The sequence below is a fragment of the Kluyveromyces lactis genome (assembly GCF_000002515.2).
Source record: "Kluyveromyces lactis strain NRRL Y-1140 chromosome C complete sequence".
NCBI lineage: Eukaryota > Fungi > Ascomycota > Saccharomycetes > Saccharomycetales > Saccharomycetaceae > Kluyveromyces > Kluyveromyces lactis.
In genome coordinates this window covers 834,376-853,522 of record NC_006039.1, presented here as the reverse complement: position 1 = coordinate 853,522, position 19,147 = coordinate 834,376, and the positions used below count along the sequence as shown (strand labels likewise).

At 38.1% G+C, this 19,147-nt stretch overlaps 13 protein-coding genes across 13 annotated transcripts; 8 read left to right on the top strand and 5 right to left on the bottom strand.

Annotated features, from left to right (window-relative positions):
- Positions 1–143: 143 nt before the first annotated feature.
- On the top strand, positions 144–716 carry TMA16 (Tma16p; the record flags this gene model as incomplete). Its single annotated transcript, XM_452639.1, has 1 exon — positions 144–716. One exon carries the CDS (start codon positions 144–146, stop codon positions 714–716), a length of 573 nt encoding a protein of 190 aa, XP_452639.1.
- Positions 717–873: 157 nt separating this feature from the next.
- Positions 874–2,022, bottom strand: MRX4 (Mrx4p; the record flags this gene model as incomplete). Its single annotated transcript, XM_452638.1, has 1 exon — positions 874–2,022. One exon carries the CDS (start codon positions 2,020–2,022, stop codon positions 874–876), a length of 1,149 nt encoding a protein of 382 aa, XP_452638.1.
- Positions 2,023–2,294: 272 nt separating this feature from the next.
- Positions 2,295–2,786, top strand: NAT5 (peptide alpha-N-acetyltransferase subunit NAT5; the record flags this gene model as incomplete). The annotated part of the gene is made up of 1 exon (XM_452637.1): positions 2,295–2,786. The coding sequence occupies one exon, from the start codon at positions 2,295–2,297 to the stop codon at positions 2,784–2,786; it is 492 nt and encodes a 163-aa protein (XP_452637.1).
- Positions 2,787–2,872: 86 nt separating this feature from the next.
- On the bottom strand, positions 2,873–4,882 carry SEC63 (protein-transporting protein SEC63; the record flags this gene model as incomplete). Its single annotated transcript, XM_452636.1, has 1 exon — positions 2,873–4,882. One exon carries the CDS (start codon positions 4,880–4,882, stop codon positions 2,873–2,875), a length of 2,010 nt encoding a protein of 669 aa, XP_452636.1.
- Positions 4,883–5,454: 572 nt separating this feature from the next.
- MEX67 (Mex67p) lies at positions 5,455–7,221 on the top strand (the record flags this gene model as incomplete). Its single annotated transcript, XM_452635.1, has 1 exon — positions 5,455–7,221. The coding sequence occupies one exon, from the start codon at positions 5,455–5,457 to the stop codon at positions 7,219–7,221; it is 1,767 nt and encodes a 588-aa protein (XP_452635.1).
- Positions 7,222–7,543: 322 nt separating this feature from the next.
- On the top strand, positions 7,544–8,194 carry OSW1 (Osw1p; the record flags this gene model as incomplete). Its single annotated transcript, XM_452634.1, has 1 exon — positions 7,544–8,194. One exon carries the CDS (start codon positions 7,544–7,546, stop codon positions 8,192–8,194), a length of 651 nt encoding a protein of 216 aa, XP_452634.1.
- Positions 8,195–8,304: 110 nt separating this feature from the next.
- On the bottom strand, positions 8,305–8,763 carry DAP1 (Dap1p; the record flags this gene model as incomplete). Its single annotated transcript, XM_452633.1, has 1 exon — positions 8,305–8,763. One exon carries the CDS (start codon positions 8,761–8,763, stop codon positions 8,305–8,307), a length of 459 nt encoding a protein of 152 aa, XP_452633.1.
- A 538-nt stretch (positions 8,764–9,301) lies between these two features.
- KLLA0_C09735g (uncharacterized protein) lies at positions 9,302–11,656 on the bottom strand (the record flags this gene model as incomplete). Its single annotated transcript, XM_452632.1, has 1 exon — positions 9,302–11,656. One exon carries the CDS (start codon positions 11,654–11,656, stop codon positions 9,302–9,304), a length of 2,355 nt encoding a protein of 784 aa, XP_452632.1.
- A 414-nt stretch (positions 11,657–12,070) lies between these two features.
- On the top strand, positions 12,071–13,411 carry SPT14 (phosphatidylinositol N-acetylglucosaminyltransferase SPT14; the record flags this gene model as incomplete). The annotated part of the gene is made up of 1 exon (XM_452631.1): positions 12,071–13,411. The coding sequence occupies one exon, from the start codon at positions 12,071–12,073 to the stop codon at positions 13,409–13,411; it is 1,341 nt and encodes a 446-aa protein (XP_452631.1).
- A 17-nt stretch (positions 13,412–13,428) lies between these two features.
- Positions 13,429–15,894, bottom strand: NIP100 (Nip100p; the record flags this gene model as incomplete). The annotated part of the gene is made up of 1 exon (XM_452630.1): positions 13,429–15,894. One exon carries the CDS (start codon positions 15,892–15,894, stop codon positions 13,429–13,431), a length of 2,466 nt encoding a protein of 821 aa, XP_452630.1.
- A 268-nt stretch (positions 15,895–16,162) lies between these two features.
- Positions 16,163–16,666, top strand: CDC31 (centrin; the record flags this gene model as incomplete). The annotated part of the gene is made up of 1 exon (XM_452629.1): positions 16,163–16,666. The coding sequence occupies one exon, from the start codon at positions 16,163–16,165 to the stop codon at positions 16,664–16,666; it is 504 nt and encodes a 167-aa protein (XP_452629.1).
- A 301-nt stretch (positions 16,667–16,967) lies between these two features.
- MRPL40 (mitochondrial 54S ribosomal protein uL24m) lies at positions 16,968–17,858 on the top strand (the record flags this gene model as incomplete). Its single annotated transcript, XM_452628.1, has 1 exon — positions 16,968–17,858. The coding sequence occupies one exon, from the start codon at positions 16,968–16,970 to the stop codon at positions 17,856–17,858; it is 891 nt and encodes a 296-aa protein (XP_452628.1).
- Positions 17,859–18,089: 231 nt separating this feature from the next.
- Positions 18,090–19,061, top strand: HNT3 (DNA 5'-adenosine monophosphate hydrolase; the record flags this gene model as incomplete). Its single annotated transcript, XM_452627.1, has 1 exon — positions 18,090–19,061. The coding sequence occupies one exon, from the start codon at positions 18,090–18,092 to the stop codon at positions 19,059–19,061; it is 972 nt and encodes a 323-aa protein (XP_452627.1).
- Positions 19,062–19,147: the final 86 nt, after the last annotated feature.

The following is a 19,147-nucleotide window of genomic DNA, read 5'->3' as shown; positions in this document are numbered from 1 at the left end:
GCAACTGAAATTATAGATCAGCGATGAGCTCCTTTATAAAATTGAATGTTAAAAGCTAGTGAGCACATCAACTCAGGCAAGATTGGTAGTAAGAAAGAGACGGGGTATAATATCATTATCTTAGCAAATTAAAATCGCTTTAAATGCCTGTCACAAAATCGTTGGGTAAAATCCAGAAAGGATTAAAGGGTAAGAAATTTACTGTTCACCCAAAAGGGCGCAAATTCCAGCAGCTAAACAGAGCTACCCTTCGCGAAGAGAAAGTTCAGGCAAAAAAGAGAGCTCACAACGAAAAAAGATCCAACGAGTTAGCGCGTATGACTTTTGTACAGTCAGCCATTAAAACTGATTCTTTGAAGGAAAAAGAAGTATTCGATTATAAGGAAACTGCAGTACTAATTCAAGAGTTTATTGCCCGCGATGATAATGAATTAAATGAACTAAAATCTAAGAGAAGACAGAATAGACCTCCCACTGGTAGGCAACAGCTTTTGCAACATAAAAGAGATTTGGAAATGGAAGAATTCAAGTCAGGTTTTTTGTGCCCAGATCTGACAGACCCTGAAAATGTGATCTTTTTAAGAGCTTGGAATCAAACTTTTGGAGGTTTGAGTACTTTAAAACTGATAAGAATCAATGATAAAGGCGAAAAGGTTCTTGGGGGAACAAAACCTGTAAAACCTATTGGTGAATTAAAAGACATTGAAATGAACTGATAATGTCGATCAATTTCGGATGTCATTTTCTACACACACGGTTGATCAGAAGGGTATTGTACTATAGATATATATATAAAGATTAACTATTCATACATTTTTAATTCTGTTTTTCCTATATGAGTGTCATTCGGATTGTACAGTATACAATATTAATTTATCGATTGAAATAATTAATATAGTCGATTAGTGGTTGGACAACGGCTATGTATCCTAGGGTAATACCAAATAAAGTGATAGCTATTTTTCCTTTGGTCTCTATGAGTGCTGGTCTCATGTAATTCTTCTGGAAGACAATCTTGTAAGTATCTCTGTTCACATCGCCTATCAACTTCCACCCTCCGTTCTCGTATTGATTTATTACGGCCAACAACTGATCAGGTGCTATTCTACCGCCATTTACAACTGCGAAAAGGTCCTTCTTTTGTACATGCACAAGAATAGTGGATTCTGGTGGTTCGATCTTTTCTTTCGATTTAGTAACATCATAGAGAAGTATTTCTCTAACTTCGGTCGGCGCAAACGGGTGTATATATCTTTCACATTTCGAAAGGTATGAGCCAACTGAAGAATTCTTCCTCAATCGAACAGAAGGTAAATGTTCCTGAAATAGCAACGATCCTGATGATATACGTGAAGCTGGCCCTTGGTTGGAAGACCATTTATATTTTCTCTGTTGTTCAAGAACGAACTTCTTAATTTGTTTCTCTTGAGTTTCTGCTCTCTCAAGGAATTTCTTCAAAGCTTCAATGTCTTTGTCCGTAATTGTTTCAGTTTCAGTGTCCTTTTTAGGGTGAGCCACATTGTTATTTGAAGATTTGACCCCTACTTCGTGCTGTGATGGCGTTGGATGTAATGGCCTCTGTAGTTTTGGCCGCTGGCGTGGTTCGTGAAAGGTTGCCGTTTTCTCAAGGTTCTTCAATTCCTTCTGCAAATTGATCGGTTTTGGTGTCACTACATTAATGATTTGATTGGAATTAACCTTAGTAATTGCGTTGTGTATGTCATCGTCACTTATACGCTTCTGCAAAATTAATAGCTGTAGCCTTTTTATTTGCTTCTTTAGTGTATCATGAGGAATCGAAAACTTAGCTATTAACTCCAAAAGTACTCTTCTCTCTCGTGAGGAGTCAGATGGCCATGCATTGTTTGCTATCGTATGCTGCAATGATGTTTTAAATGCTTTTACCGATCTGTCTTTGGGTATAGCGGGATCCAATGCCATATTCCAAGACACATTTCCCTTTGCTAGTTGGAAATAAGTGGTATGGAATGTCCGTTTATGATAGTTTATGCATTTGAGCATCGATGTTAGATTGGTTTCGTTGTTTTGGCAGTTTAGAGGAAATTCTAACAGTGTATCTAAGGCTGGTATCTGGTATTACACTCTCGATTTTAACATTGTTCGCTGTTTCGATCCTGAGATACACAGTTGATTTGAAAATTCCATAGAACTTATAATCCGAAGAAATAATATCTTCAAGAGAGATACAATGACAAGAATTACTGCTAGAAACCAGTACTTTCTGTACGTTGAGAATCAGCAGGTAAGGTATCCATATATAGACAATTGAGAAGATGGGTAGAGCATTGGTTACGATTGATAACGTTTACGCTAACAATTTAGGAACATTCAGAAAGATCATTGATGTTGTGCTACCGGTTCAGTATCCAGGTGAATACTTCGAGGAAGTTGTGGACAAGAATGCGAAAGGAGTATTCTATGCACAGCTAGCATATTACGGGGAAATTGCGATTGGTGCTGTAAAATCCAGATTAATAGCCAATAAGACCGGCGGAGTCAAACCAGCAGGTATGTACATCGAAGTATTGGCCGTACTTGAAGCTTACCGTGGAAAGACAGCTGGTTCATTAATGTTGAAGTATATCGAAGATAAATGTAAGGAAAGCTTTCAACACGATATATACGTGCATGTTGCCACCGACAATGAAACAGCAATAGAATGGTATGAGAAGAATGGCTTTTCCAGGGATGGTGACATTTTGGAAAACTATTACAAGAATACCACTGGATCTAATGATGCATTTGTATATAAGAAGTCAGTATGAATATATATCTACATATGAAAAGCCCTGTCAATTTAGTGATGGTTAATGCGTGCTCAGATAATTTATTAGGAACTGTAAGTAAAAAGTTAATCTGTCTTGGAGGATTTTTCAGTGGTTTCCTCAGTTGCTTCATGTTCATCTTCAGTATCAGTATCTATATCAGTGAAATCAGAGTCCTCTTCTAGATCATCACCATCGGATTCATCAAAGTCTTCGGAGGAATATCCAGTATTTTCTTCGCCTTCATTTCCTGAATCGTCAGAGTCTAGTTCTTCCAATATCTCCTTCTTAGGATCTGTTTCAATTGGAGTATTTTTCACAGTCAATGGAACAGTGAAGTCTAAATCAGAACCAAAGTAATCTGGAGACTTGATAACGACTCTGAAGAAATATGTGCCTTCTTCTTTAGGAGCAGGCTGAGCGAAAGGAATTGAGAAAGTGCCGATGGTCCAGTCTTCAGCGTTAAATTCCTTGTCTAAATCTTTAATAACTCTTTTATCGAAATTGACATCCAAATTTTCTAGGGACAATCTTTGGGCCAAGCTTGGGGTTTGAATTATTTTACCATCCTTTTGTGATACCACTAACGCATACCAGCAAGTACGTCTCTTTGTTGGAAGCAAAGGTGCGAAAGTTTCAGGCAACAATGGTTGTTCCAACAATTTTTCGAAGGGATCCTGTTCCAATAACAATGGATCATCGCCAGCTATTTTTTCAGCTGGGATCAATGAGTTTGGGAAAAGTTTGTGTCTTGGAGAACGAACCAACACTTTAACTTGAATGTGAGGAGTAGAACCTGGTTCTGCGGTATTTAGAGAAGATCCACGAACTTTGAAGGAGCCCTTGACGAGCTTCAACTTAGGAATACGAGACGCTACTTTCAAAGTTTCATTGAGTGCTGTTTCATCTTTTATTCCTAGCATCTTACCTATCTTATCATCTGGGTATGTGAATAATTTACCCAAGGCACAAATATCATCTGTAGTTGAATCCAAGAAATGCTCTTTATCCACGTTTGGTAATTGAAAGATTTGAGAGTGTGGCGATAACGGAGTTGCCTGTACCACTGTCTTATACGTGTCTAACGCCATCAATGCAACTTCAGTGTTCCTAAAAGTGGATGCGATTTCTATCAATTGATGGAAAAGTAACGATGATTTGGTAAGCACATAGTTCCTTGCATATTCGTTTTCAGTCTTTTCACGGTTAACATGGGAATGGATAATGTTAGCGATGTCCACGGAAGACAATTCTGGGAATTTCAATTGGAATTCTTTTGCTTCAGAGATCCATTTAATGATTAAGTCTGGCACAACAACATAAGATGGTTTGAAGTTGAACATTTTGTCAACGAAGTGAGATGCTGTTTCAGAATGAATACCGTGTTTTGTGTACTCTTGCGAAGTGCTCCACCATTTAGAAACTACCATGGGTAACACAAACGCAAGTAGAATGAAATATGCAAAAACAACAAATGGGGAAGTACCTCCTTCCACCAAGAACTTGGGCAAAGCGATACCGTGAGAAGTAGATTGAGGACCATCTGGATGACCATACTTTCTATAATTTTCCTTCGTAATTTCATCAGTTAAAGCCTTATAAGCCTTGTTAATCATCACGAACTGTTCCTCCATAGCCGTTCTTTCAATCTCATTTAGGTCCTTGGAAAGCTTATCGGGATGGAATTTGACAGATAATTTCCTGTATGCAGACTTGATCTCTTTATCGGTAGACGAAAGCGTCACACCAAGTAACTCATATGGATCAAAAGCCGCTGCTGCAATCTGATAGATAGCATCGTTGGAACGAATATGATAAATCAACATCGAAATGAGCACCCAACCAACGGTAATGAAGTAAATTCCCTTCTTGGACCTTTTCTTCTTATTAGCAAGTCTATATTTCCGAACTTCTTCTGAAGTATATTTTTCGTGCAATTGACTCCATTCTGATGAAGAACTCTTATCGCTGGAGTCCCCAACAATCAATCTATACAGCTCAATCAATGTTACCGGTGTAACAGCCACAAATAACACCGTGAGTACGAAAAATGGCCATGTGGTGCTTGCCTCATCGTAATCATAATTCTGCGGCATGGCGTCGTTGTCTGTTCGTCTGCTTGTCTGTTGTAGAACCAAAAGACTGCCAATAAATTAAGCCGCTACAATAAAACACACAGCAGGCAGCAATCAAAAAAAGTGAACCACAGTGTACTATTAAACAAAAAAGCCTTCAAACTGCAAACAATTATTCCTCTGATCTAGAAAAGTAGTTAACAGTTAACTTATTTCGATTTTAATATGCCAGTCTGTATTTTCCAAAAACCTTTGGGTTTTTTTCCTTCTGTTTGAAACACTATACGTATTCAATACGGCAGAGCTTAGAAGAACAAATAGAAGAGAAAGACCAAAAAAAAAAAAGATATTTATACGTCACGTGCTCGTAATATATCACATGACCTTGAATTTTCTGTTTCGATTTGGTCGATCATCTCTTTCTACTAAACTGAAGAATAAAATTAAAAAAAAAAATGCTAAAAACCTAGAAATAATCAAAAAATGTGCTAGTCTCATTGGTAATTGAGATGGGAATAGAGATTGAAAGATGAGGCTCACCGGGTTAACCGATTTGGTTGAGAAAAGTCTTGTGATATAGCGTTACTAGAGTGATGCAAGTTAGTGGTTTTGGTAACGTGAATCAGATTGGTGCTTTGGCACAGCAAAACCAATTGGATAACTTAGTCAGCGTTAGCATTCGTGGATGGACTAACGCTACTCAACAGGATTTGTTGAATTTCATTTCGAGAAAGACCAGGATCTCAGTGAGAAACTCTGTGGTTCAAGGGGACACTATAGTTGGTTATGTGACACCGCAGGAGGCAGATCAATTGGTGAAATTTAGTGGGTACCGGTTTGCAGGCAATTCATTGAAGATTCACAAGGCAGCCGGTGGGAACACAAACCCTAATACGAATGATACGATAACCGTTCTTCGTAATGTGCTTTTGAGAAGATATAATGTGCAAACGAGGATGTTGGATCTTGGTAATTTGTTCAATGATCCGGAGTTGGTGCAACGCGGTATGGCTCCGAAAAATGTTAATACGCAGTCCAAGATGTTCCCGGCTATGATGAAAGTGGCTTCAAAGGAGCCTAGCATGGTTGTTGAATCGATCAACCTATCTGATAATAATTTGAGAGACGTCAATGGTGTTACCACGTTGGCACAGACTTTCCCTCATTTGAAAAACCTATGCATCGCCAATAATAGTATTAGTCGATTCCATTCTCTTGAAGTTTGGAAGAATAAATTCAAAGAGTTGAGGGAGCTTCTGATGATGAATAATCCAATTACATCGGATCGTTTATATCGTACAGAAATGTTAAGGATATTCCCCAAATTGGTGATTCTAGATAACGTTGTCGTTCGTGACGAGCAGAAACTACTGTCTATCTATAGCTTACCGGTACAACAAACCCAGTTCTTTTTCGAAGATAATGGATTGGCATCATCGTCAACAGATTTTATTACCAACTTCTTGAACTTGTGGGATTCGAATAGAATGCAATTGATGGGTTTGTACACTCCACAGTCTCAATTTTCCTTAAGTGTTGATTCTTCCGTTCCAGCTGCTACTGTACCTAATGCTCAAACGACTCCTACATTCGGTCATTACTTACCATTTTCAAGAAACATTTCCAAGATATCTAGCGACAAGACCATCCAAGAACGGTTACGTATAGGGCCCGAAGCAATTTATGAAGTGTTCGGATCTCTCCCTATGACAAAACATTTTTTGCAAGAACAACCTGATGCTTACTCTGTGCAAGCCTGGACCTTCCCACAAGTTCAAGGGTTTGTTATCACTCTTCATGGCCATTTCGATGAAACTGCCAAACCTGAAATTGACAAGAGCAAAACATCACAAGGATCATCTGCCTCTAGAGGAAGGAGATACAACCATGGATTTACGTCTACGCCGAACATCAAACTTTCACAGAAATCCTTCGATAGAACAATGGTCTTAGTTCCAAGTCCAAATGGTAGTGTCATCATTGCATCTGATTCGTTGACGATAAGGCCATTCTGTGATAGCGCTTGGTCTAAACCACCTTCTCCACCACATCTCCAAGCTCAATCTGTGCAACATCAGCCACAAATGAACGTGCCCCTCTCACAAACTCCGCCAAATACATCATCCATTCCTGGCCAAATCCCGGGAGTTCTTGGATCGACACCTTTGCAATTCTCACCGGAAGTGCAAGCAAAATTGTCACCTGTACAATTAGAACTACTTCAGAAGTTACACCTTGAAACAAAGCTTAACGCTGAGTACACTTATATGCTTGCCGAGCAAAGTCTTTGGAACTATGATAATGCTATCCAAGGATTTAGAAACAGTGCAAACAATCTACCCAGAGAGGCATTCATCTAAAAGTATTGAGCTAATCATGTGCGCTTCTTTAAAAAAGAACATCTTAATTCATTCAGTATAATATATAGTTGCATCTCACACAAATAAATTAAACTAAGTATATCCATCTATTTATATCAGTTGGATTCAAGGTGACTTGACTCTGTGACTATTTTTTATCATATATCCTGTTTGTCACAAAGTGTACGTCAATAAAAAAAGGGCCTAACATTCAGAACATTATACTAGCCAATGAACTCTTAAGCAAATTACAAATTGTGATTATAAGCTCACTACAGTTTTGCTGAAAACTCACTATTCCAAGGCAATATAACTACATTAAATGAGATCGATACCAGAACCTCGCCAATCAAAATATAATCGATTTAGAAGGTTATTTAATAAGGTGCATAATTGTGTCACTTTGAAAAGATTGAAAAGGCGATGGAACCTACACAAGTTGAAGAAGAGCTCAAGGAATACAAATCAGAGATCTGCAATCCCAATAGACCGTATTGCTAATCTTCCTACTGGTATGTCGCATAAATCGAGTAACATGAAACCATTGCTTCTAGTATCGTTTAATAAAGGTCAGGAGAATTCGCCAAAGGTGAGAATTCTAGAAACCAATGGACATTTGAGATCTTGGATCAGCGGTAGAAAATTCTCAATGAAACGAATAGTGAATAACGCATCTGTAGAGAGAGATCCTTATCAAAATTCGAGGCACACAGTTAGGCAAGAAGTAGCAAAACACGCAGATTTAAAGGTCAATTATTCTGAACAAGGAATCGTGAAAACTGTCGACATACCGTGCTGTTACACAGAAGATCCGAAGTTGATTAATATAGGACAAGAGCACACTTTTAGAATACGTGACTATCCTTCTTTGAATCCTAGTCAGCGAACGACGAGAAATGGTTTCAGGAGTAGAAATCAGCCTGAACCTGTTTCGCGCTTCTTCTTTGAGGAAGTTGCAGAGACCATGTCCTAATCCATCATATACAGACATATAAATTATCTGGACTTGTAGTACACTAGAAAACAGAAGCATAAATAAATACAAAAATAGTCCTTAATCTCACCAAGGCCTGAACAAATATTCTAATTGTTTACACCGGGTTCAGCTTCCAAACTTCCTATGCATGGGTACTTCTTTTGGAAATGCGCAGCCCATCCTTCTAGAGCTCCCCGCTCTTGCTCGTTTAAGTCCTGGAGAGTATCTATAGGTTGGTCCCAGTGTCTTACTGTATCCAAATCAAATGAGTTTGTAGCAAGTCCTCTGGATGCATCATGTCCAGCAAAATTAGAGTATGGTCCGCTAGGCCCGTAAAATTGTCTTCCTTGGCTGCAGTCGTACACTTTCCCCAAAACTGCGATAAAGATCTTTTCATCGTCATGTCCATTGAATTTGGATAGCGTTCTGGGATAAAACTTTCCTTCCACAATTGGGTCATTTGACTTAGAGCTAGCACCTTCGTTGCCGCTACCACTTTGCGTTAAACCCGTTGGGTCAGCTGTGGTCTTCACAGCACCTGTCAAAAAGTTCTTAATAAAAGACATTTGCTTTAAGATTGAGACTTGATTATCGAAACTCTATGTTCAGACTTAGTTACAACAAAATCAACCAAATCGTAATTGAGAGTCTAATGGTATATAGATAATATTTCCCTCTGGGTCCTTTATATAGAAGATCCAACATTTTTGTATTCCTTTATTCTGAGTTGATCTTTGCAGCGAAATTACGGCCAAACCTTTTTTTTTTCATCAAGAAACTGTTGTATTCGGGTACGTTGACAACTTATGGAAGCCATACGAAACAGTTCAATCAGAGAAAACAAAATTCAGACCGATAAAAATACCGGCAGGAAATTGGTTGACAAATCTATGCACTTTAAAGTGTATCAATTGATACTTGATTACCATTTGGTAAACAGTAGCTTGTCATTTATGAAGACCTTCTCAAATGGGACTCCCATTCATAGTAAAAGTATGAATTCTTTGAAGAGTATATATGTATTGTTTTATAAAGGAAGCAGAAAACATATTTCTGCGGGGAAAACGTTATGCTGATTGGGATTGATATTGTGAACAAAAAAGTTTAAAATGAATTAGCCGTTTCGTCAATAAATGACTGAGCTGAAGATATTAGCAGATTTCCTGCAATGTTGATTTGTTTTTGAGCTTCTTTTAAATTCCCCGAAGTCAATGCATCTCTCACACCAGGGAATGACCATGAATCATAGCCATTAGTTTGGGTCCAGAGCGTTGGTCCAAAGAGAACATTCTTGTAGAATTCTCTATCGGGAATACCACTTGAAAGAGATTGTCTCTTCATAATATTCATTATTTTTTTATTCCAAGTCCATCTGTGAACCGAAACTAACGACGGTTCCACGCCTTCGTCTTCCATCATGACGATATTATTCCACGTGTGTACCCATGCGTTCCATTCGTCACTGATTTTTTTCCATGCTTTCAAACCTTGCTGAATGGAAGCGTAGTCAAAGTTATTGCCACCTTGTTTCTGTAAATCCTGGAATAAAATATCTAGATTTGAAACGTAATCACGGACATTAAAGGGTAGTAAAGGTTCGTCGATAAGTCTTAACAACATTTCATAGGTGTAAATGAGGGTATCTGCGACTTGTTCCCATGCACCTTCAGTTCCCTTAATTTCTTCAGACCAATGTTGAAAATCATCAGAACAAGTTGAAATTGGAGGAGTTTGGTTTAAGACAAATGGGGAGCTTAACACAGCAGTGGGGATGCCGTTCGCCAAGTATGCAGTCCAATCACCGTATTGTGCAATGTTTCTAACGGTTACATCAAACTGTTTAGTATTCTTGAAAAGACTCTGTAATAGTGGTGTTGCCTGGACATCAAGCGCACGACGGGCTTTCGGATCGACACTTAATTGAGAAATATCAATAAATGCATAAACTTCACTTTTTAATTGATTCATTTCGGTTTCCATCAATTCGGTGGCACCTACGTGATTATATTGCGCGCCATCATATGAAATGAAGTAGATATTTCTTAGTGGCCTCCAATCGTACTTATATTTGGTTTGTTGGAATAACTGTAATAGAGCCATCAAAGAAGACGTACCGAAATTTGGATAAAGGGTTCCCTTGCAAGTTGAATCATGACTAGCAGCGATTATGATGGCCTTATCCTTTTGTTCTTTACCCTCTATTTTACCCAACACGTTCCAGCTAGGTTGTAGTGTCTTTTCAGCGTTGGCTAGCCTTAGGTTGCATTTGACATCATCTTTTCTGCCACTAAACCAGGAGTCCTCGAATTTGATACTGGGAGAACCATCATTTAGAATTGATTTAAGTTTCAGACCCTGGTTATACGAGATAGGTATGGTTGGGATGTGCGGTACTAACTGTGACTTTTCCAATCCGATTTTCTTTGGCGAAAGAGTGCTCCAACCAGGAGACAAAGCATCACCAGTACCGTACTGAGGAATCGCTACTGAGAGTTTCTGTATGACATCACCATCATTTCCAAAGGGCTTTGATATAAAAATAATACCTTTGATACCATGTTTTTCAGCGACAAGTATCTGCTCACTAGGTAAGTTTCCATATTTCATAACGAGAACAGTATTGTCGGAAAGTAACCCGTTTTCTTTCAATGATTGGATATCAGCGACAGTCCCATAATTTGCATATATTATATCGGCATTCTGAATGTTCCCGTTACTGCTTAATGGGTTAAAATTTTCCTTTGATAAAGCAAATTCATGCACTTTATTGTCCGAAGTAGTAACGCTAAACTCAACCTCGTTTGGGAAATTCATATATCCTTGGAACGGAACCTCCTTCATTAATTTTAATCCATTATTTTTGAACGATTCTCTGATATAGTTCGTAATAGCATAATCACCTTTAGTACCAGCTAAATGAGGCATGCTGCTTAAGTATTCCATATCTTCCTCTAACTTCGCATAGTCGATGGAACGTCTCGCGTAATAGATTAATTGGTTTTTATCCGAGAACATTCCGATAGTGGCGGTGCTCTTGCTATTGGGCATCAATCCGCTCATAACCACGGTGTACACAATCACTGACATGAAAAGTATATACACAAATCTGCGGAGGATTAAAGGATTTCCCAGTTTGCTCAAATATAGATCAACCTTCGCAGAAGCCATTTGATATACCTGTACGAGAGGATCGACAACATTGTTCTTCATTGGAAATATCAAATTATCCTCAATTCTGGTCTTTAACCTTTGAAAACGACCCACTGAACTAATAGTATCTTCCTGTTCTATATCAAGTTCCATTGGAAGTATATCAGGACGCGATTCGATGTCGTATTCAGGAGGATTTGGCGGTAGTAAAGATTCATCCAGGTCAACGACATTTTCCGAAGACACATCTGGAAGACTGACATCCTCATCTTGACTGACGCCTTGGTACCGCCCTTGTGCACGAGGCATTTTTCAGGCTTTAACGAAATGCTCTATTCGCTGGCTTAACGTGGACCAACTAAATATGCTTGAAATCTCACTGCTTACTCGATAACCCCTCAAGATAATATTCGGAAGTGTATTGGAAAAGGTTACGTTTCCAAATTTCGAGGTTATTTTAAACCTTCTGTACAAAATACTCATCGAGACAACCAAAGATCGAAAAACAGTCAACAGAAAGTGGTAAAGAGTGAGGAGTGAAAGTACAGATTAAGTAACGCTAAAGTAAAGCATATTGAGAGATTTAAAACTTCAGTGCAATTATACAAATATTCTTTGTATAGTCTAACAAAAGTTGTAGCTCCAAAACGGGTTAATCTGAACGATAAATTGTTTCGATATATTAAACACTTAATTCATATCAAACACATCAATGTCTAAAGAATGGCTGAACAAAAATACAACATAGCTATGGTTTGCGATTTCTTCTACCCGCAGCTTGGGGGTGTTGAGTTCCATATATACCATTTATCTCAAAAGCTAATCAAAATGGGGCACAATGTTTGTGTTATAACTCATGCCTACGGAGATCGAACAGGAATACGATATCTATCAAACGGTTTGAAAGTTTACTATGTTCCATACTTGGTACTCTATAGACAGACCACTTTTCCAACAGTATTTGGAAGCTTTCCTATATTCAGAAATATTTTGATTAGAGAACAGATTGATGTATTACATTCGCATGGAAGTGTTTCCAGTTTTGCGCACGAAGGAATACTACACGCGAATACAATGGGGATACAGACTGTGTTTACAGACCATTCTTTATATGGATTTGATAGTCTCGGTTCAATTCTTGTCAATAAGCTACTAAAATTCACTTTATGCAACATCGATGCTGTCATTGCTGTCTCTCATACTTGTAAAGAGAATATAATACTCCGAGCAAATCTTGATCCAGATAATGTGTCAGTCATACCGAATGCGGTTGTTTCCAGCAGTTTCAAGCCTAGAGATTCAACAATAAAGAAAAAATCTAACAGAATAACAGTAGTGGTGATTTGCAGGTTGTATACCAATAAGGGAGCTGACCTTTTGACACACTTAATTCCAAAGGTTTGTACGAATAACGATAACGTCGATTTCATTGTTGCTGGAGATGGGCCAAAGTTCATTGCATTCCAACAAATGATAGAAAATAATAGGCTTCAGGAACGCGTTCAACTTTTAGGATCTGTGCGACACGAACATGTTAGAGATGTCATGTGCCAAGGGGATATATACCTGCATGCAAGTTTAACTGAAGCATTTGGAACAGTTTTGGTTGAAGCTGCGTCGTGCGGGTTACTAATAGTAACAACATCTGTCGGTGGTATACCGGAGGTCCTTCCTGAATATATGACCGTATATGCCCAGGAAACCTCGGTATCTAGTTTGATAAAGGCGATGAACAAAGCGATACATCGCATAGGACATAGCAAAGTTAATACAACACAATTTCATGAAACTATCGCACAAATGTATGACTGGATGAATGTGGCTGAAAGAACCGTCCAGGTTTATGACAGGATATCTTTAGATGTACGCTCCTTAAACAAGAATTGGGTCGTTATGCTAAAAAAGTATTATAGACAAGATGGAAATTGGGCCAGATTATTGTATGTTCTTTGCGCTATAGTGGAATATATTTTACTCTATATTTTAGAAATTCTATATCCAGCAGGTGATATTGATAGGGTTGTTAAATGGAATTCCCGCATTTGTAGAGACCCTCATATATAATGATTAATGATTAATAATTAATACTCACCTTTGAGCATTTCGTATGTATATGTCACACATAATTCATGAGTTTCTTTCAATTTTGCGAGCCTGTGCTTCCTAATGGAGGTAAACTCATTAGAGATGATAGGGTCTGCTAACTCAATGCACGTCGATAAGATATTTGCCATATTGTTGAAATCATTGAACATGTTTCTACTGGAAAACTGTTTTCGATGAGTATCAAACAATGGTATGGACAATTTGAGGCGAGATTCTTGTTCTTTTCGAAGAATAATCCTCTGTAAATCTGAGATTTCAGCGATCAATGATAATTTATCATTGTTTTCTCTAAGCGATTGGATATTGTTTAATGCCTTTGTATGAAATAAATTATTGGCGTTCTTTATTTCTTGTTCTCTATTGTTGCGATACTGCTGGTACTCCGCCTCCATGTTCACCAATTCATCCTGAAGGCTAGAGTTTCTTGATTTCACTTCTAATAGCTCATTTTTCAAGCTGGATAAGGAACCTTCCATTTCCTTATTCCTGGCATATTTCGACTCAAGAACTTCAATTTTGAGGATTAAGTCCTGGATGATTTGATCTTTTTCAGATATCGTCTGTTGGAGAACTTCAACCTGAGCTTGGGATTGTATCACATTCTTTTCAACTGAAGTGTTTCTTTCCTTGTTTTCCAACATGTCGACAGGAATTTGTTTAATTTCCTCTAAACACACTGACAACTCATTTGGTTTTTCCTGTAGGGATAGGACTGACGTTGCAAAGTGAACATAAATCGAGAATAAATTCACATCAGACTTTAAGGTTCCATTAAATTCATAAAGCTCTTCCAATTTCGTGGTGACGAAGGTGTTAATCGTATGGAAAGTGTTATACAGGCTTCTTATTCGCTGCTGATCAGATTCCTTTGACAAGTGTTCAGTATCGGACAAAAGTCTTTCCACCGACGCTTCAAGAAACATTTGAATAGCCGTAAATAGAACCCTAGGATCCGATAAAGTGATGTCTGCATTTTCTAATAGAGATAATTGAACCTTGATTGGATGACTATTTTTTACTGATTCCAATAATAAGTCCAAATTGATCTTTTCTTTCAAATATGTCACACCAGCATCATATTTAATCATCGCATAATATATGAATAAAATTAGTTGAGATGTGCATATACTCACAGCGTCTTGGCTAAGAAGTTGGTCTCTCAGGTATATGATTTTAATTTGAGAAAGTAGCTCCACTTTGTTATCCACTTTCAGATGGCTAAGCTTTGCAGAAGATACCTCGTTCTGGAATTGAAGCTCATTATTCCTTAATTGTAACGAAGTAAGTTCTGCTTGTAATTCTTCAACTTCTGGTGACATTTCTTGAGAATATTGCCCCGATTTATTTTGCAGTGATTGTAATTCATTCTTTAAGGTTTTGTTGTTTTCCTTCAATGCGTTAATTATGCTCTCGTCAGTAGAGAGAGTTTCCTGAAGTTTCGCTATTTGAGAATTTAGCTCCGATTCGACCTCTTTATAAAGTGCTTCTAGTTCTTCATCTGCCAATTGAGTTTGTTTCAACTTGAGTAACTCTGACTTAAGACAATCAAGCTCCGTACTTAATTGATGGTTTTCTGTAGTAAGAGATTCAATGATGTTATTAGAATTACTATTCGCACTGAAGTGCTGTTTCAATTCATCTAATGTTTTTGTTGTTTCAAATAGTTTACTCTCTAAGGCTGATATTGTTCGCAAATATGTCTCTGCCTGGGTTTGCAGTTCTTCATTACTATTTTTCAAACCGTTGCATTGTTTCTGTATTTCTGTTAGGTCTGATTGCAGCTTTTGTAGTGCAACCGTTAATAATCTGTTTTGCTTGATAAGGGCATCTGATTCTACTGATTCTATCTGATCAGTGTTGACATCAACGTCTGCTTTTCTTCTTATTAAAATTTCTTCTTTATAATCATTAAGCTCCTTCAAAGCACTTTCATGAGCAATGGTCAAGCTTTCTAATTCAAATATCAGTGAATCATTGCGTTGCTCTGCCTCATCTCGTCCTAAAGTTAATTTCTCCAATTGTTCCTCGAGAAATTGCACTTTTTCAAGCTCTTTTGATCTCAATCCCAGCTCCTTTTCAAACGAAATACATTTGTCATTAACTGACTTGAGTTTAACTTCCAATCTTCCAATGATCTTTTTCAATCGTTCGGGATCTGATGAGTTAGAATTCGTAGTATCAGGATCCTGAAATTGTTGCGAGTTCGGTGCAGAATTTTTATAGATACCCTCTCTTCTACTGAATATACCATACATCCGACCTTTTCTACCCTCACTGAGTTCAAAGTACCTGACTCCCTTGACGCTACCATCGTTCTTCCCTAAGGGTTCATCTAACTCAACACCGATCCAAATCCCCGCTGCAAACTGCGTCTCGCCTATAAACCGTACAGTTCCTGCCAGGCTGCGTAGCACTACCCTATCTCCTAATTCCAGATCCATTGTTTCATTTTAGAACTAAAGAGTAGTTGATCTGGCAGTACTGTAAGGTATTCATCAGTTATTGCCTTCATTTCTTTCAGGATATGTGTTTATGTTCCTTAAACTCAATATTGTCAAAATAATCATAAACATGAAATCTTTAAACATATTTTAAAGAAGTTTCACGAAGTTTACGCGTGCAGCAAAAGAGGTAAATTAAGAGGTTCGATTGACTTACAGCCAAGACTCACAACGGCAAGAAATCTAACCCAATTCGGATCATAGAAACATGAATAACAGAAGGCCCAGTGGACGAGTAGCGAAATCCGTGGATAAATCCACTTTACAAAAGGAATTATTAGAAGAACAGAAACAAGAAATATACGAGGCGTTCTCACTCTTTGATATGAACAATGATGGATATCTCGACTATCATGAATTCAAAGTCGCTCTAAGGGCATTGGGTTTTGAACTCAGTAAAGGAGACATATTAGAACTTATCGATAGGTATGATGCAGACGGACGCCGGTTAATACAATACGAGGATTTTTACCTGGTAGTAGGAGAAAAAATATTGCAAAGAGACCCATTGGATGAAATTAAACGTGCCTTCAGGCTATTCGACGATGATAACACGGGCAAGATCTCATTGAAGAATTTGAAACGTGTAGCTCACGAACTAGGTGAAAACCTTACAGACGAAGAACTACGTGCCATGATTGATGAGTTTGATCTTGACGATGACGGAGAGATCAATGAAGAAGAGTTCATTGCTATATGCACTGACAATTAGTGCTTCACGACCATTTCCATTGCCACAGCTGGAGCCCTGTGCCGCATGTATATCTCACCTTGTATATCCTATGTAACATCAAGCTATAATACTAAATCAAATGCGAAGAATCTGATAGTCTAATTCGGATCACGTGCTTTCATTTTTCCCTTCCAAAAAAATTTGTCGATGAAAAACTTGAAGGAACGGAATCAAGAAAGACATATGTATCAATATGGTACTATGGAATGAACCACAAATGGTTTATGTTCTGTGAAAAGGACGGTGGTATTCGATACTAGAATAAAATAGATCAGCGGGTATGTCTTCATATAAACATTTATCGAAGGCTGGTGCCCGTTTTTTGGAGCAAGTTCAAGCGAAGAACTCTAATATTGCGAAACAATTTGCCAAGTATGAAGGTTTGACGATGCCAGAGTTCTTGAAACCATCGTTGCCTCGTGTCGAAGAATCCGAGAAGTATAAGAGTGTAAAGCAATGGAAATATATGCCAGGTGATAGAGTGGTGATAGTAAATGGAAAGTTTAAGGGCAATGTTTGTGCCATTACGCAGCACGACGTGCATACAAACGGGTATATTTTGGATGAGAATGGACCCACCAACACTGTTCCTGTGCCCAAGCAATTTTGGCAACAGGGGCAGAACAGTCATATGGTGAGTTTCCCTGTCCCCGTGAGCCAAGCGGACATCAAACTAGTCGCTGATCTCGATGATCCAGAGACTCCAGGTGTGGCTAAGACTGTTGCTGTTCGTGACATCGAATTCAAGGGTTCGTATTATGATTCAGATTACAAGAAAATTATGCCATATAGGGTTGTTGTTGGTGAGAACAATATGGTTGTTCCATGGCCTAAGCCGGAGTTCAAGCCAGATGGTGCATTGGCTACGCGTTCTGAAATTGCACGTCAACAAACTTTCTGGGTTGAAAGCGTAGTAAAAAATCCTGTTCCAGAAGCAGCATTGTCAACCATCCGTAACCCTAAGTCGAAATACAGAAGAGGTACCTTGACAACGAAGGAAATATCAAGATTGGTGGCTCCAAAAATGCCTCTAACGGAAGCAAAGAAAAGATACATCGAACAAAGAAAAGAATTGGCAGCATTGCCAAAACGTAAATTGACTGATGAAGATCAAGAATTGATTGGTGACAAGGTCTACCAACACTTCAAGAAATCTTTCGAATTACAATAAGAATAAATAATAGTTTTGGCTAGCACTTAACTGCCATTCGTATCCACGCTACTTGTACATAGATCATAATATCATACTTCATCGCACTTTTATCTGACTTTTTTTTTTACTACATGTTTATTTTGAATGGAAATCTATACGTAAAGGTCATTACTTGTAGTAACAGACCTCAACAATTTATGATTATAGTAATGACTAAATGATTAGATAACTGTTACTAGTTCATAACAAATGGATGAGTGCGGTCCAATATATGTTATAGAATGGAAGGAAAGTCCAGGCGATCAATGGACTATCTCAGATAAATCGGGGTTTACGACTCATTTATTCAAATTAAATGAAGACGCCAACAAAGATATTGTGTACTGTAAACATTGCCGAAAGCAGTTCATCGGCAAGAACAGAGATTTAATTGGTTTCCATATGAACAAAATCCATCCACAAATCACAACTGGAATGACTTATAATCAGTATCTGCAGATTTTCAAACCCACTTATGTACCAAACGCCCATGGTGACGAGAAAAACAGGGAGAACTCGTTCAGCATAGGTCTCAGACCGTACGTTTTGTGTCCAGAACGATTGCCTGAAGTACTCTACTTTGACGACATAGCGACCATTATACATGATAAGTTCCCTAAATCTGAAGAACATTTTTTAGTTTTGCCAAGAAGTCATAAGATCAGCAATTCTCATCCCACCACAATCGACAATGGCATCAAGGTGCAGCTTCAATGGCATATTGATTGGGCTAAACGATTCTGTTGGACTCAATTCATAAAAAAATATGACATAAAAGATATATCCTTGAAAGAGAAAGAAGCTTTCTTGGCGAATTTTGTCCAATCAGGAGTACATAGCACTCCATCAATGGCTAATACACATATACATGTCATGACAAGAGATTTCCATAGTAAGAAATTAAAGCACAAAAAGCATTTCAACTCTTTCAACTCCCCGTTCTTTATACCATGGGATGAACTACCTGTGTTGGACTTGCCTGGTGACAAGGAGCTATCCGAAAGGTATATCAAGAACTTTGAGATGATATGCCCCTATTGTTCCACTAACTTCAAGAATCGGTTTGCAAAGCTTAAGGAGCATCTAGCAGATGAGTTTAATATGCGTTTCGTGTCAAAAAAAGGTTTAATAACTGCAGATAGGGCTATTTCATCGTTTAATAGATTTACTAATGATTCATAATTACGGCAACAATTTTAGCGCTTATACTATAGTGGTTGGTTTTTAATCTTAAAATTATGAATCTACTTGAGATGCCTAAACAAGTG